At 45.4% G+C, this 15,142-nt stretch overlaps 1 protein-coding gene across 1 annotated transcript; it reads left to right on the top strand.

The window, feature by feature from the left end:
• Nucleotides 1-609: 609 nt before the first annotated feature.
• Nucleotides 610-14,942, top strand: VWA2 (von Willebrand factor A domain containing 2; the record flags this gene model as incomplete). Its single annotated transcript, XM_009872631.1, has 10 exons — nucleotides 610-719; nucleotides 4,327-4,521; nucleotides 4,885-5,015; nucleotides 5,692-5,824; nucleotides 7,524-7,579; nucleotides 8,428-8,535; nucleotides 9,364-9,945; nucleotides 10,271-10,825; nucleotides 13,995-14,117; nucleotides 14,809-14,942. Coding segments are annotated over 10 exons (2,127 nt in total), but the record flags the coding sequence as incomplete, so codon positions are not given.
• Nucleotides 14,943-15,142: the final 200 nt, after the last annotated feature.

Here is a 15,142-nt window from a genome sequence, read left to right as displayed (position 1 = left end):
CTGAAAAGTAAAAATCACTAAATAGGACTTGATTTTAGCTAAACCCAGGACACCTTTTTACCTTCAAAGTTGTCACATTCCATAAAACTTCTTTTAAGTTTTCAGTGAAATATTCTGGATGTCTTGCCCAATACAGACAATTTAGTCTCTTTGCATTTAAAGGCATTTTCCGCTATAGAAAATGGTTGTAGAGGAGGTAGTGAAAAAATAATTGTGTTGGCTGTCATGCTCAATGCCAGAGGGAACTGCTTTTAGTAATGGGAAGATTGCTTCACAGTGTTTAAATGGCTGGATATAAAAGGTGTTATTTATAAACTTACTGTCCTTGATGCTGCTTGTTCTTCTGAACAGATAAATATAGATCTTCAGCTGCCTGTAACTGCAGCAGAGGCTTCTGTGGTTTGCCGATTAACATTTTTGACTTGTTTATAGCCTGTATAGGTAATGCTGGCATTTGTGCTCTTTTTTGAAGTTCATTTAGAGTGCCAGTGGCTCAGCATGGAAAACAGAGTTTGTCTCGAGACAATTTAGTCTTTCCAAGTCTGTAAACTGATCAAAAGAGTATAACTCTCACAGACACCTTTCAAAATGTTTAATCTTTTCTTTTAGGTCCGTGTGGGAATGATACAGTTTAGCTCAACTCCCCACCTTGAATTCCCCCTGGATTCATATCTAACCAAACAAGAAGTAAAAGAGAGAATCAAGAGGATTGTGTTCAGGTCAGCTTATTTTGCAGCTCTTTTTCTGGGCTAAGAAAGGTCTCTGGACTGAGAGTTTTTTGAGGTCCAGACATCTCTACCTCTGCTGTGTATGCACTAAGGTGATGCCCCCAGGGAAGGAGGTGGGTGAACGCTCAGTCCATAATCCGCAGTTCACTGAAAAAGGGCAGCCTGGTCTGTTGTTCGTGGTGAAAATTGATAGAGGAGAAAGTTTTCAATGTCCCACTATAACATGGTAAATAGGGGAGAGTTTTCCATGACCCTCCTGGCAGATTTTTCTGGCTGTTAGTGCCAGGTGTTGGGTTACATCTTTCCAGGGAGAAGCAGATGTGGTGTTGCCACGTGGCTGAGCAAAAGCAGAGCTGTGTGCATCTTATAGTTGGACTCGATGATCCAACCTAAACAATTCTATGATTCTATGGTTGATTTTTTGGTCGTTACAGTTTCCTTGGTCCTATGAGGTAGTGATGAAATAACAGTCCCTAGATATCTGCATGTGTGTCTGCTGAATTCAAAAGGATTGGGTTTTCAGATGGAAACCTTTTCTCCTTCTAAATGTTAAGACTTGGATGTCTTCCCATGACCTCAAGAAATGGAGCCAGAAGCCCAAAGAAGCACTGCCCTTAGAGCCTCTCAAAATCCAAACTTTTCATCCCTGAGAAATGCATTTGGACCTACAGAGGATCTGACAACCACCCCTAAATAATAGTCGTTTTGATGGTAGGTGAGCTGTTGGTATGGCCTGTGGGTGTCTACTCTTCTGATCTGCATTAGGGCTAAAGGTTAGCTCAACATTTCTTACGGATATCTGTTGCTCTCAGCGTGATGTATGTATTGTGAGCCAGTGTGATCACTTTTGACTTTTTCAAGCAAGATAACCAGCTGGGGTTTGTTGTGTTGCTTTTGATAAACTTATCAAATCAAGAAAACCTCTCGTGTAATGTTACAGGAAAAACTTACCAGAAAACAAGATACACTCTTCCTCTTCGGCTGTTGCTTAAAAGCCTGTGAGAGCAGAGAAAGTGAAGCAGTGTTTGGTGTCTGGCACTGAAATTCCTTGATGACAACACAGGGATGCTGACAGATCAAACAGGAGTAATGACCTTGGGCTTGGCCATTTCATTAAGTTTAAATGAAAAGCTGACATTTCAAAGTAGATGAAATAGTTATGGATGGATTCCAGTTGGCTTCTGAAAAAGTGGGTGTTTGACATCTCAGCTGAGAGGCTCCTTGATGTGCTTCTGATGAGCCTTTGGCCAGCGAGGCGTTTCCTGACTTTAGCCCTGTGCTCTGGGTATGGAGCTGAGAGCACTTGAAAGGAGGCAACATCAGACTGAAGTGAAGCTTTTGTGATTTATCTGGAGGCTGCTGGTCTCTCTCTGTGAATCCTCTCCAAACAGCTTTTGAATTAATTTTGAGTTTTGAATTTCAACCAAATTTGACAATAATCTCAGAAACTAAATTTCTTATGAATGTCTATCATGCAAGTTAATGGCTGGTTATGAGCAAGAAACATTCTTGTTCCTGAGGAAAGGCAGAAGGTAAAGTCCAGATCTCCTTTGGCTTCAGAAAATCCTTAGGGAAGTAATGCCTTAAGCTCACATCTGCTGTGTCAAAAACCAGCGAACCTCCAAATGCAAACTGCTAAGAAACTGAACTTAATGAGCTTTGATGTGGAGATTCTTTATTGGCTTTTTCTAATCCTTGGGCTCACATGGGCACAGCTTACCGAGTTCATCAAGATTTAGTCATCAAACTGAATATGCACAATATATTTTCCCTGGTGCACAGCACTTTTCACTGAAGCATCTGACACCTACTAACATCTGGTTAGGAAAAGACAGATTTGGACATGCTCTGAACACAGGGTTGTGGAGTTTGCTGGGAAATGGTGGAGTGCAGAGTAGGAAGTACCTAAAGAAAGATGGTCAAAGCAAAAAGGCCTGGCAGGTAATGAATTAAAAAGTTCCTCTGAAAATCAGAGGGTAGGCAGAAAATAATGAACTTGAGCATGGTCATGTGATTTTCTAGAATGATCAAATCAGGAATCAGGTGCTAAAGCAAAAGATGGATGTTCAGAAAGCAAGTGGTTGTGTTTGTGTCAACACAGCTGAAGGAGAACATCATACCTCCAAGAAAGGAGTAATACTTGTGGGTTTGTTCCCCTTGCACACTCCGGATGGCAATAAAAGCAGCCCTAAAAGGCAATCACAGGAAGTAATTTGTAGCACAGCGTCTTGGACAGAATTAGAAGACAGCTGGAAATGTCTCCTCTGATCAGCAAGTCTGGAGCATGTTCCCAGTGAGCTGGGCTGCCTCTGGTATCAAGTGTCTGGTTGGGAACATCATATTACAGACCTTTTGTGTTGTGCAGATGGAGAACTGCCAAGAAAGGGAGAGGCAAATGTTTAGCTCTCCAACAACAAAAGGAGATAATGTGTTGTAGCTGGTTGAAAGGAGATAATGTGTTGTAGCTGCATGAAAGCTGGTTGAAGAGCTTGCAGTGTAGGTTGCCCTCAGTTTTTACAGGGAACAAAATGCTTTTGCCCAGTGCTTTGTGTTGTAGCAAGGTCTTAGCCTGGTGGTGACTGGGTGAGGAACATAAGTGCTTGATGTGAAGCTTGAGTTGGTTATGTCAGATGGCCAGCAGCAGGGGCTGAGGTGCCTGGGCAGCTTAAGTCTTGGAGCGTGGGAGGTAGAAAAGGAGTTGGGGCGGCTGGGGCTGATTTCACCCAGCTGCCTTGAGATCCAGCTGCACAGTCCGCCAAACCTCACCCTGTAAGATGGAGGTGAGACCCTCTCCTACCTTCTCTCCAAGGTTTCTAGTAGGTTACCCATGGGTTTTACTTAAATAGATCTTCAGTGTTTTGCTAATACTTAGCATCAGCCCATTTTACTGGCTGATTTCTGTCACCGTTGGCGTGTGTCACCACTGGAATGTGCCTCCTTTGGCACCTGAGTCCTGGTGTGGGTTTAGTACTTTGCTGCCGAGAGGATTGCTGAGTACTGAAATAATCAATGTCAACCTCAGAAACATTCCTTTCTCCAGGGCAGAATTCAAGGGCTGCCAAAATACAGAGTAGCTGGTTCCTTGCACCACCAGAATTTTTAGCATATTTATGCATCAAGAGAAAGAAAACCATTTTGAGATGCTGGTCTTTATTAATTTTGCCCACTTGTACTGTGCTTCTGACTGGAATACAAGAGGTTATTGTAAAACAACCAAAGCAAAGAGAAGTGACTGCAGTTTTCAGAAGGAAAACTAGAAGTAATTGAGGTATTTGTCAAAGCTGGAAATAAAATTCAAATATCTAAGAGCTCTGGTTCCTGCTCCAATTGCAGAAACAGTCTGCTGTGTGTTAGAAATCTTCTGGAGACCTCTGTGGGCTGGAGAGGAGGGAAGTTTAGATGACTACATGTGACCAATGAATAGGAAGATGACAAGAATGACAGGATTAGACATCTCTGTGCATGTGTTGTGGGGCAACAGGCAGATATATGCTAAATTCCCTGTTACCACAGAGTGAAATTTGAAAATCAAATGGAAAATTCAATAGCAGAAGAGCTTAGATATCTGCTTTTCTGATTTTATCTGCCTTCTTTCTAGAGGTGGGAGCACTGAGACAGGTCAGGCTCTGAAGTACATTCTCCGCAAGGGATTCCTTGGTGGCAGGAACTCAAGTGTCCCTGAAGTCCTGATCATCATTTCGGATGGAAAGTCCCAGGGCAGTAACACAGTGCCTGCAATGCAGGTGAAGGAGAGACGCATTGTGGTTTTTGCAGTGGGAATCAAGTTTCCAAGGTAGGAAGACACGAGAGTGGGAAATGGAAGCCCAGCTAGCCAAGTGGCAAGTCCCAGTGTGTGAGGGGTGGTCCTGTGCTACATAGGATTTTTGGAAAGCGAAAAGGGGAATTCTGGGGGTTACACAGGCCTAGAGGAAACATTAATTTGGTGGCTGGTGTAGAAGGAGGACCAGAGTTGGTGAAGGAAGCTTTTCCACTGCGTAGAGCTATGCTACTGCCCAAGATTAAGCACACCAGGATCTTGAAAACTTTGAGGGCTGTCATGTTTTTGCATCAGCTCTCTGTGTGCTGCACAGGGCTTGTTTTGATGCCCAGTTCGTTGGGGATGACTAAGGAGTTGAACACTCACTTTGCATGGCAGGTGGGAGGAGCTGAATATGCTGGCCAGCGAGCCCACCGAGCAGCACGTGCTCTTTGCTGGAGATGCCGATGATGCTGCCAACGGCCTGTACAGCACCCTGACCGGCTCTGTCTGCAGCACCACCGCTCCAGGTAACCCCTGCCCTGGCTTGGAGCTTGGACCATGTCACTGAGTGAGAAAGATGAGGCAGTGTCAGAAAGTACCCAGGGGAATTAGCAGGTGTTGCACTTCAAGGTAACCTGCTTCTGGTGCCCAAACTGGATGGCAAGCCTGCCAGCCTCCTCTCCAAATATCTGAAAGCTGCAGGATACTCAGTCTTTCTGTGTCTTGGTTCACCACTTGAAAATTAGAATATTGCTCATGTCACAGGGCTAGAGGGATAAGCGTAATCGTGTTACATCTTCTAATGGACTTGACTGTGTGTTAAGGGGAGGCGACCAAGGGCTGGCAAGGGATAGAGAAGATAAAACTAGAGTGATACAGAAGTAGAAGAAAATCAAATACATGAATGAGGAAGGCGCCAGAGGGGCTGAGAAGTTGTTGAATCCTGAACTCATGAGTGCAAGTTTTATAGCAAAGCAAAGAGGGCTGAAGGAGTGGGCACCCCAGAAGGTGGGGTGGGGTGGTGAGCTTGTTGACAGAAAATCTCTCTTCTGGGGTCTTATGGAGGGCTCTCTGAAATACTGCCTGGCCTGCTGTTGACAGGCAGGTAAGGAAGACTAACCCATTTCAAAGTGGGGCTCCACTCCCATACAAACTTTGTATTTTCAGGCAATTGATCCTGGGTTTTGTTTTTCTTTGCTACAGGCTGCAAAGTTGAATCCCACCCTTGTGAACGCAGGACCCTGGAGACTGTGAAGGAGCTGGCTGGAAGCTACATGTGTTGGAAAGGCTCAAAGCAGCCAAATGCAGTGCAGACTTCACTGTGCCCTTTCTACAGGTGCGTTGGGTACTCTAGAAATGAGTGGGGCTGAGAGAAAATGAGATACAGTAATAAGGCTGTTACCTGATCATGGCTCTTTACCGGGACGAAGATCCCTCAGAAGACTCGTGCAAATGTGGTCTCTAGACCTAGTATGAGGCTCTCAGTGGTATCACCATTGGCTGATCTGGGAAGCCAAGGGTAAGAAGAGGAACTGAGAGAAAGAAGCAGAGGGTGATTAGCCCAAGAGCACTGTAAATATTATAAATGGAATTGGGATTAGTTTCCTACCTGTTGAACTGAGATGCTTTGAGGTTTATATCTCTATGCCAACTCTGCCCTGCAGAGGATTTCTAGGTCTTGCTCCCTGAGTTGGTGCTAGTTCTGGTTTTGTCCACACAAGCTTGTTTTCTTTCAGAAAAGCCCCTTTTCCTTTGCTTGGCTGCCCTAGGAGCTTGAGGAGGACTGTCCTGTGGAGAGGCTCCAGTCCCTGGCAGAATATACCCCCCGGTCATAGTGCGGCAGTGCCAAAACTGGGATGCCCACAAAGAGCCGCGTTGTCGGGTCAATAGCAGTGAGCTGCACAAGGGAAATGTCCTCTCACCCAGGGAGAAGAGACTGAAAACCCATAAAGCATGTCAGCTCCTTCAAATAATATTGTCACTGCAGCAGGAGAAATGCTTTAAAAACGAGCTGTGAAGGAAAAGGCAGCTTCGTGCTCTCTTTGCTGATAAAAATAGCTGAGTGAAAGTAGTGTTGCACAGAAATTGGTAGGGGGATTATTTTTCCGTGGAAGCGGTGCTTCATGTGCTTGTTTAACACCAGGCAGGCAGATTAATGTTTGAAAATTGTTGGTGGCCTGCTGCATAGATACACCGGAGATGATTCTATGGATGATTTGAGACGTGTCCTAATGCCTGCAAGTGTTTGCAATACTTGTGCCTTGGAGCCAATGTGGGAAAGCAGAGCAGCTCGTGCCTTGCTTAGGGCATCCCAGCAGTGATGGGTTTGGCCACAGTTGCTGTGTGTTGAGGCAGCCCTAATGCAGAGCACTGGAAGATTAGTGACATGATGCAGCTGCAGGTACTAGAGAGAGAGAAACCTCATTAAGTGGAGTTAAAGTTTAAAGCAGAAATCATCTTGCTGTCAGGAACCAATATCAGCTGCCTTCTCATGTGTGGCAAATACATACTGCTGCTCTAAATGATTTTTTTGTATAATCTTCAGGTAGGGAAATGATGGAGGAAGTTGAAAAATCCCACTGGGAGGCAAAGCTGGGGACTGAGGATTTTCTTCCCAGTTGAAACTTTGCTTGTCTGCTAATTGTTACAGCTGGGTAAATCAGATACTAGAATTAATATCAAGTAAGAAATTCTCACTGCTGTAAAAATTTCTTTTCATTATGATTTAGAGCAAAAATGTTAATATCTCTTCTGTAGGAACTAAAAAAAAATCATCTGGATCTTTAAAAATGCATCCATAATCTTTACATGTAGAACATCAGTGTAAAACTAAAAAAAAGAAAAGTAGATTTGATTAAGTTATTCTTTTCTTTTGCAACCCGCCCACCAGAAATGACATTTTCTTTTGAGATACTTGTTTCAAAAGACTGCATTTTCAAAGGAAAATTTGTTCCATTTATAACACAGTAAGGTCAACCTTGAAGATACCTTGTTAATGTTTAAGTTCATGATAGGTTTCATTCTTTCTGTTTCAGATGGAAGAGAGTCTTAATAAAACACCCATCCAGATGCTTCCGAACTGTATGTCCAGGTAGGATTTAGCTTTTTAAAAAATTTTATTTACAAAGCAGGAAAGGTAATAAGTAAAGAATAGAAGATGGATTTTTTTCTTTTTTTTTTACTCTTACTTCTAAAAATTTTGTTCCAAGTGAGAGATTGTGATCTTTAGCAAAAGCTGATATTATGTCCTGTTTTTTTTGTCTATCTATGACCAGAGTTGTTCTGGATTAAAATATCTCCCCATTATTTCTTCTTCCACTTGAGGAGGAAGTTTAATCCTCATCTGCTTGTGTTCTTGGGGCAGAGGCTTGTGCTGCTTCCCAGGGCCTGCGGGGAGTCACTGCTCTCGCATTGACTTAGTACATGAACATCATGAGCTTAGCAGGGAACTGGACACTTGCTGATTGCCAGCCTGGTGTTGTGGCTGTGGAAGTAGCTACGGTCCTTGAGTTCTGCCTTTAACCCCATCCTTTTCCTGGTTCCTGTGGCAGTGGCTTTATTTTCTTTGTCAGTACAACAGTGTCCAAGCAATAGGCCAGCCTCTGATCCCTTCGTTGCTGGTGTCAGTCTGGCAGGGCTGCATCACCTTTAGCAATTCTGAATTTACGTGAATGGAAATTCACTGATGTCATTCCAAAAGAAATTAAGTGAGGTCACAGTCTGGTTTGGTTTCTTCACCAATGCCTGTTGGAGAGCCATCGCAAAATGAAATTGCTATGGAGGCGAGGGTGCACATGGCCCTGCTTTAGTTCAAACTCTGCAGTAGGAGGGGCAGAGGTATGACTCTTTTTCTGCTAAAGGCAATGCTCTGCTGGCACAGGGTGGGAAGAGGCAGGCTCCCTGCTGACTCGTGTCTTTCCCTTCCCTGGTCCTGTTTAGACCCTTGTGACTTCCAGCCATGCCAGAACGGGGGCACGTGTGTCCCAGAAGGACTGGACAAATACCATTGCCTCTGTCCAGTGGGGTATGGAGGAGACATCCACTGTGGTAGGTGTGACTCTGTGCTCTCCCTCCTTTCCTCGTGGCTGTGTCTTGCCTTTGCGGTGCCCATTGTGCGGCTATAGGGACGACTGGGGTTGGGCTGCTGCCTTTGGGCATTTCGCTGGGAGACAGACTATATTTTCTGTCTTGCTGGTTATGACTGTGTTGAGACTGGTGACTGTATCTTGCTGCTCAGGAACCTTGTCGATATGGAGAGCACAAATACTTACAGTCTCACCCTGGTGTGGCTACCTTTGTTTCTAAATGCAGGAGAACAGAGAAACTGGGAAGAGACATGTAAGTAAGTCTGTTGACTCCCTTCCCTGCATATGTGGGCCCAGGAGGAACTCTTGACTTTGGGAACTCAACAGAAGAAACCCAAGAAGGTCCTGGTCTTCAAAAAATGCTTTGTATTTACTTCCCTTAGAGTCAAGACTCCCCCTTCAAAGTGTCTCAGGGTGTTACAAATGAGGATCTGATGCTTGGACTCTCTCCTTTCTCCATGTTATGCTGAAGCTTGGAATGTTTTGCTCAGAGAACTTAGAGAGTGGAGTTGTCATGTCTAATTTGAAGCTTGCCATCCAAAAGTTCAGGAATCCCCCCAGACTCCCGTAGATATTTCCTATTTCTAAAGGCTTACGTGGCATCCAGCTAAAATAAAGTGCACTCCTGGCACTGTTGTCCTCCAGCTCATGCCATGTCTGGCAAACCATTTAAGTTACTGGATGCACTATCCCTTTTCCACACTACGGGGCTTCCAGCAGTCCTCAGCTGAGGTGCCCAGTATGCTTGTCATTTACCCTGAATACGACAAATTGCTGTCTCCCTTTTCAGCACCAAAACTGAGCCTGGAGTGCAGTGTGGATCTCCTTTTCCTGATGGACAGCTCTGCAGGGGTCACACTGGAAGGGTTCCTACGCTACAAGGCGTTCCTCAAGAGGTTCCTCCAAGCAGTGATGAGCCAAGACTCACCCATGAACGTGGGGGTGGCGCAGTATGATAACGATGTCAGGATACCCATTGAAGTGGGCCAACACAAGAACGCATTCAATCTTATGAAGAGCATTGATGCTTTGAATTTCAGTGGAGGAAAAACCCTGACAGGCAAAGCCCTGCAGTATGTTGCACACCATGGTTTTAGGAGCACCCCAGTCTTTGCAGATGTGCAGGATGACCTCCCACGTGTGGTTGTCTTGCTCACTGACTCCAAGTCCCAGGATCCAGTGGCAGAAGGAGCTAAGTATGCGAGAGACCGAGATCTCTTCTTGATTGGTGTAGGCAGCAGCTTTGTGAGAGCAGAACTGACCAAGGTCACTGGCAATCCGATGCAGACTATTGTCTACTCAGACCCCCAGGACCTGTTCAACAGGATCCCGGAGCTGCAGAGAAGAATCTGCAGTGTGGACAATCTGGAAGGTAAGAATGATATGGGTGTTGCAGGATGAGTTTGTCAAACCATGAGGAGGTCTTCTGACCTCCGCCAGGGAGGGCAGAAGGGTGGAAGGATGAATGTCCTCATTTTGTTTGTGTCATTCAGAGATCTAGGGGACTAGCCTTCCATCACTGCTTTTTGCGATGGATCTCTCTCTGTTGGTGTGAAAGGGTCATAGATCACCCTTCACAGTCAGTGGTCAGCAGTGATGAATTCTGTATGCCATTTCCCCTCACATTGCTTTTTCTTGGTCAGAAAGGAGTACATATATATTCTGAAAAATACTGTATTTTGCACTCTCTTATCCAGGCTGCCAGGTGCAGTCTCTTGATTTGGCATTTGTGCTGGATGCCTCGGATGGAGTTGGCCTGGAGAATTTTCTGCAGCTGAGGAACTTTGTCAGGAGTAGCTGTTTGCACTTCAGCATCAACCGGGATGTCACCCAAATTGCCCTTGTGATCTATGGCAGCAAAGCTCACACTGTGTTCGCTTTGGACACCCACACGAGCAATTCAGCTGTTCTCCAAGCCATCGACCAGGTGCCTTTCCTCAGGGGGGACTCGGCCTCTGCTGGCAGTGCCTTGCTGCATGTATATGGTGACGTGATGACAGTGCACAGAGGAGCAAGACCTGGTGTCAACAAGGTGGTAGTGGTGCTCACAAATGGAAGGGGCATGGAGGATGCAGCTGCCCCAGCTCAGCAGCTGAGACACGACGGCATCTTAGTGTTTGTGGTTGCCATTGGGGACTCACAGAGGGACACGCTGCTGAGGGTTGCTGGGTCTCCCAACTACCTGATCCACCTTTCCTCTTATGGAGACCTGCAGTATTACCAGAACCTTATCATCGGAAGAATCTGTGAAGGTGAGAGAACATCCCATCCTTGCTCTTCGTGCTGGTGCCGCCAGTCATTGTTATCATAGGTTTTCTGATGCTTTACCCAGTGAGCTTGGTACCATCTTTTGCATTTTATAGATGGGGAAACTATGCTAGAGATCTCGTGGGTGTCCAGGACAATCCTATACGAATAGGAACCAGCTGTCTTAAGATTCAGTGCAGTGGGTGAGATTGGGCTTAGGGTGACTGGCTTTTTCCAGCCCTGCCAAGTCTAGGTTCTGCTTTCTGTGAAAGAAAATGAAGTTTACTTTTTCTCCTGATGTTGCTTTAAACCTGTAGAATTTGCTGTGCATTGCTGTACCCCCTGCAGTGTTGCTGGGAGGGTTTAATGGGACATGTTTCTGCAGCCAACAGTGTTGATCTCTGCTGTCTTGTTCAGTAGCTTTTGTGCCCAGGTGTTTGCAAAGTGGTGGATCTGAAACCTCATCACTCCTGTTCCTTCTTGATGTCACGCTACTCTTAAGTTATCACATAGGCTCTCAACATTTTACTTGTGTTGCCCAGGATTTAATCCTAAAACCAGAGTCTGCCCATATGGAAGCCTGCACACTGTTAAACTAAGACCTTCAGACAGCTTGTGATAAGTTTTGTTTGCAGGACCAAATCCTTTTCTCCAAAACAGGAAGAGTTTTTAAATATTCATGTAAAAGCTTATGTTCATGAAAAAAAAAGAAGTTTGTTTTCTTCAAAACTTTGAGTGCTCAAGGCCAGTCCCCCGCTGGAAAAAATTGATACCAATTTTTGAAACACTTGTGTGCTGCGTGTGAGTTGTCTGTGTCTGTTGGAAATTGGCTTTTCAGAAAGGATAGCAGCCCTGGTTTGCAGACATTAGTGGTGGCAAAAGTGCTTCTAGTTAAAATGCCACATCTAGCTATTTGCTTATGTTATGTTTTAACCTGTGTGTAAGATCAAATGAAGAATGATGTTGAGCTTCAGCACAATCAAATATCCTTTTCATCTCTGAGTATGCCCATGGCCCCTTCAGGGTTAGAAAGAACTATGGTCCCAGCCCTTTGGGGTGAGGAGCCAATCTCCTGGCAGATTCTGCAGACAGTTTCTACCCGGAACTTTTCAATGTGCTCCTCTTGCAGTGGTATTTTGAACTGTGTTATTATAAAAACAATCTACTGTACCATGAAATTAACTACAGTGTAACAGATGAAGTGACAGCAAGGTTCAATAAGTCAGGGTAATAACATATCCTTTCCTGAGACTGAATTGTTGCTTTCATTTCATGGGCAGGTAATTGCTGCTTGTACTAGATAGACTGGGACCAAGGTCGATGTAAAGATAAGCTCTTCATTCAGTCTTCTGTTCTCAAGTCCAAGACCCAGTAACAAAATCATTGTCTGCAAAAGGACTTAAAAAAAATTTATGACTCATGATAAAAGTATTTGAGAAACAGACCCTGCCTCTGGACACCTGCAATATCATATTTATTTTGAGGCTCAGCTGAAAAGAGACCAGAAAAAAGACAGTCTGGGCTCTTACAGTAGAAAAGATCTCAAGCATTAATTATATATGGATCAGATTAATGGAAATAAAACTCTTGGGGGTCATCAAAGCATAAAATCCCTGAAGGGTATGAAGATTATTTAAGATGATACCAGTAGACTTGAGTTCAGAGAAAACCCAGAGGTTGGAGAACACATTATGAGTCTCACTCTGTTTTGTAAGTTGTCCATGCCACTTTCTTACTTGAATTTAGAGTGATCCACTCTGGGTAGGATAGCTTGACTCCCCCAAACAGGGCCCACGAGGTTATGCTGTGCAGCAGCTGTGGTAGGAAGTGGTGGACACATGGCATGGGGAGCAGAGCACCATGGAGAAGCTCTCTGGGGAGCAGCCAGCACCTGGATGATGAGTGATGTGTCCGAGAGATCTGGCTTTCATTGCTAGCAGCTCTGCCAGTCTACAGTGAAAACAAAAGTATCCGTCCCTGGGGGGATACATTATCAGGCAGCACCCCATCTGAGATGTCCTATGGTGACAAAAATGTTGTTGAACTCAACCTGGAACAGGAACTAAAGATTGAGATCTTTCATATCTGGGATTTGACTGTCAAAAAAATGGATTTCAATGATAATTTTGCCAATCTTAGACATAGGCTGAGAGTTGATGTGCACGAGTATCTGTATAGGGGGAACAAGCGCAACATGTGGTAAGCTGTAGTAACCGTGCTGATGGATAGGGGACAGAATTTCTCTTTTTTGCTTCGACCCCCTTCCCTACTCCCACTGAGCTTTTTCTACTGAAGAGCAAAGGGCAAGGCTAGCAGCTCCAGACTCCACACCACATCGTTGTTCAGCAGAGGAATTTCACCCCCTTACCAACACTGCGGTGATGTTGCCAGCAGACTGGAAGCAAATCCCTCTGGGATGTTGCTAATTAACCTAAGGTATTTGCAGCAAGGCAGCATGAAACCCTGCCAGCCTTGCTGACAGCTGGGCTCTGCTCTGTTAAGAGGGTTGGGAAAGCTGTCACATACTTCACAAGAACAGGGCTAATAGCAACGTGGCTGTGGTTGCAGGCTTTTATCTCAAACCTCCTAGAAAAGAAGTCCAGAATTTTTTCCTGTGTTGTTTTTCATTCGTGCCCTCTCCTCTTCCCAGATGATTTCTTGCCCTTGTTCCTCTCAGGTGGAAACTCGGGTCATCTCTGGGGTGCAGTGGGGTTCGAACTCCAGTGGTGTTTGGGGCTATAAACTGCTTGGAGCAGAGCATGTGTCTTGCTGTGTTTTGGCAGTGTCTGGTTCTGGGGGGCTTAGAAGTGCTCATGTGTTCAGTGCGCAGCTCTGAAGATGCTACGTTTTGCTTTGCTTTGATATGCAGCCTAACTGATGCCACTCTTTGAAACTTTCTTAGGAATATTCTCCAGATTAGAACATCTGGCAAAGCCATTCTTCTTCTAGGTTAAACACAGAGGAGTTTGTCCTCTGTGTCAAGACAGGGTTGTCATCTTGCACCCTCTGCCATGTTAATGTAGTTTTCCAATCCCATTAGCCCTAGATGACGTTTTTTGATGTCTGGCATATATAACTGCTGTTATTTTTGCAGCATTCCTAATGGATGTGGATCCTAGCTATTAACACTCTGTAGATGGCCTGAGCCTGCCGTTCTGCTTGTGTTTGTTGCAGAAGCGAAGAGCCCTGTGAGCCTGTGCAAACCCAACCCCTGCATGAACCAGGGCATCTGCATCCTTGGGCCTGGGAGCTACCGGTGTGAATGCCATGGCTGGGAAGGACCCCACTGCGAGAGCAGTAAGAATCAGCAGATAGCAACTGTGGCAGATGCCATCCATTCAGCCCAGCCCCTCTGAACACATCCCACATCTCCAACTCTCCCTCAAACAGAGGCTGTAACTTTTGGACAGCTTTTTGGCAGCCAGATCTTGGTGCTGATGTGGTCTCTGTCACCTGAAAAGTGGAGGAGTTTGGGGTGCTGAGGGGGACAAGGGCTCCTTTCAAGAAGCTATGCCCTATTTTACACACTCGCTAAGTGAGTTGACTGTGAGGAGGCCCCAAGAAGGTCTTACAGTTTTGGTAATCTTCTTCCACTCTGTTCTGTTTCTCTCTGCCCTGCTAGAAGAAACAAGCCCTTCTTGACTCCCGGGCTGGATGGCATGTGACCCTCTTGCTTTCAGTGCTTCCCACAGTGCAAAAGCCTCCCCATTGGCTTCCTTCTCTTCAGCAAGGGAGCAATAGCCAGGAGGTGGTGAGCCTCTGGCTTTACAGAGGTGGTCCTGTGCCCATAGCGAGGAGTTCTCAATTAAGTTGTTTTTTCCCTGCTGGTGTTGTGCTCTTTATCTGAGTTCAGACTTCCACCTCATGGCCTCTAACATCTGCCAGGTCAGGCCAAGTGGGTGCTTGTCGGATTGTAATGGGCTAAGCATGAGCGTAGCCCTTGGTCCTAAAGCCTTTATCCCACATCTGTGTTTCTGTTCCACAACAGGAGTTTTCCGGGGTGATTCTCCAAGATCCCTGGTCCTTCCTCCACACTCTCATGGGCAGCGGAGTTCAAGGGGTTTGCAGCGCTTCTCCAGACACCCCTGGCACACCAAAAGACATGTGGATCAGAGACACTGACACAGATGTGCCGAGTGCTCCAGTTCTCTGGCTGGGAACCCTTGCTGCCAGTTGTGGGCATGATCCAACAAGCCACCCCTGTCCTTGGCAGTGATTGAGTTGCTCCAGCACAGGGACCATGCTGAGGCTATTCCCAGTTCCCACACTGCACAAACTGGGCTTCCTAGTGTTCTCTTTTCTTTTTTTTAATTGAAGTAAAT

This window comes from Apaloderma vittatum, unplaced genomic scaffold, assembly GCF_000703405.1.
Source record: "Apaloderma vittatum isolate BGI_N311 unplaced genomic scaffold, ASM70340v1 scaffold16777, whole genome shotgun sequence".
Lineage (NCBI taxonomy): Eukaryota > Metazoa > Chordata > Aves > Trogoniformes > Trogonidae > Apaloderma > Apaloderma vittatum.
Note: the sequence above shows the minus strand (reverse complement) of the source record. Positions and strands in the feature narration are given on the sequence as shown.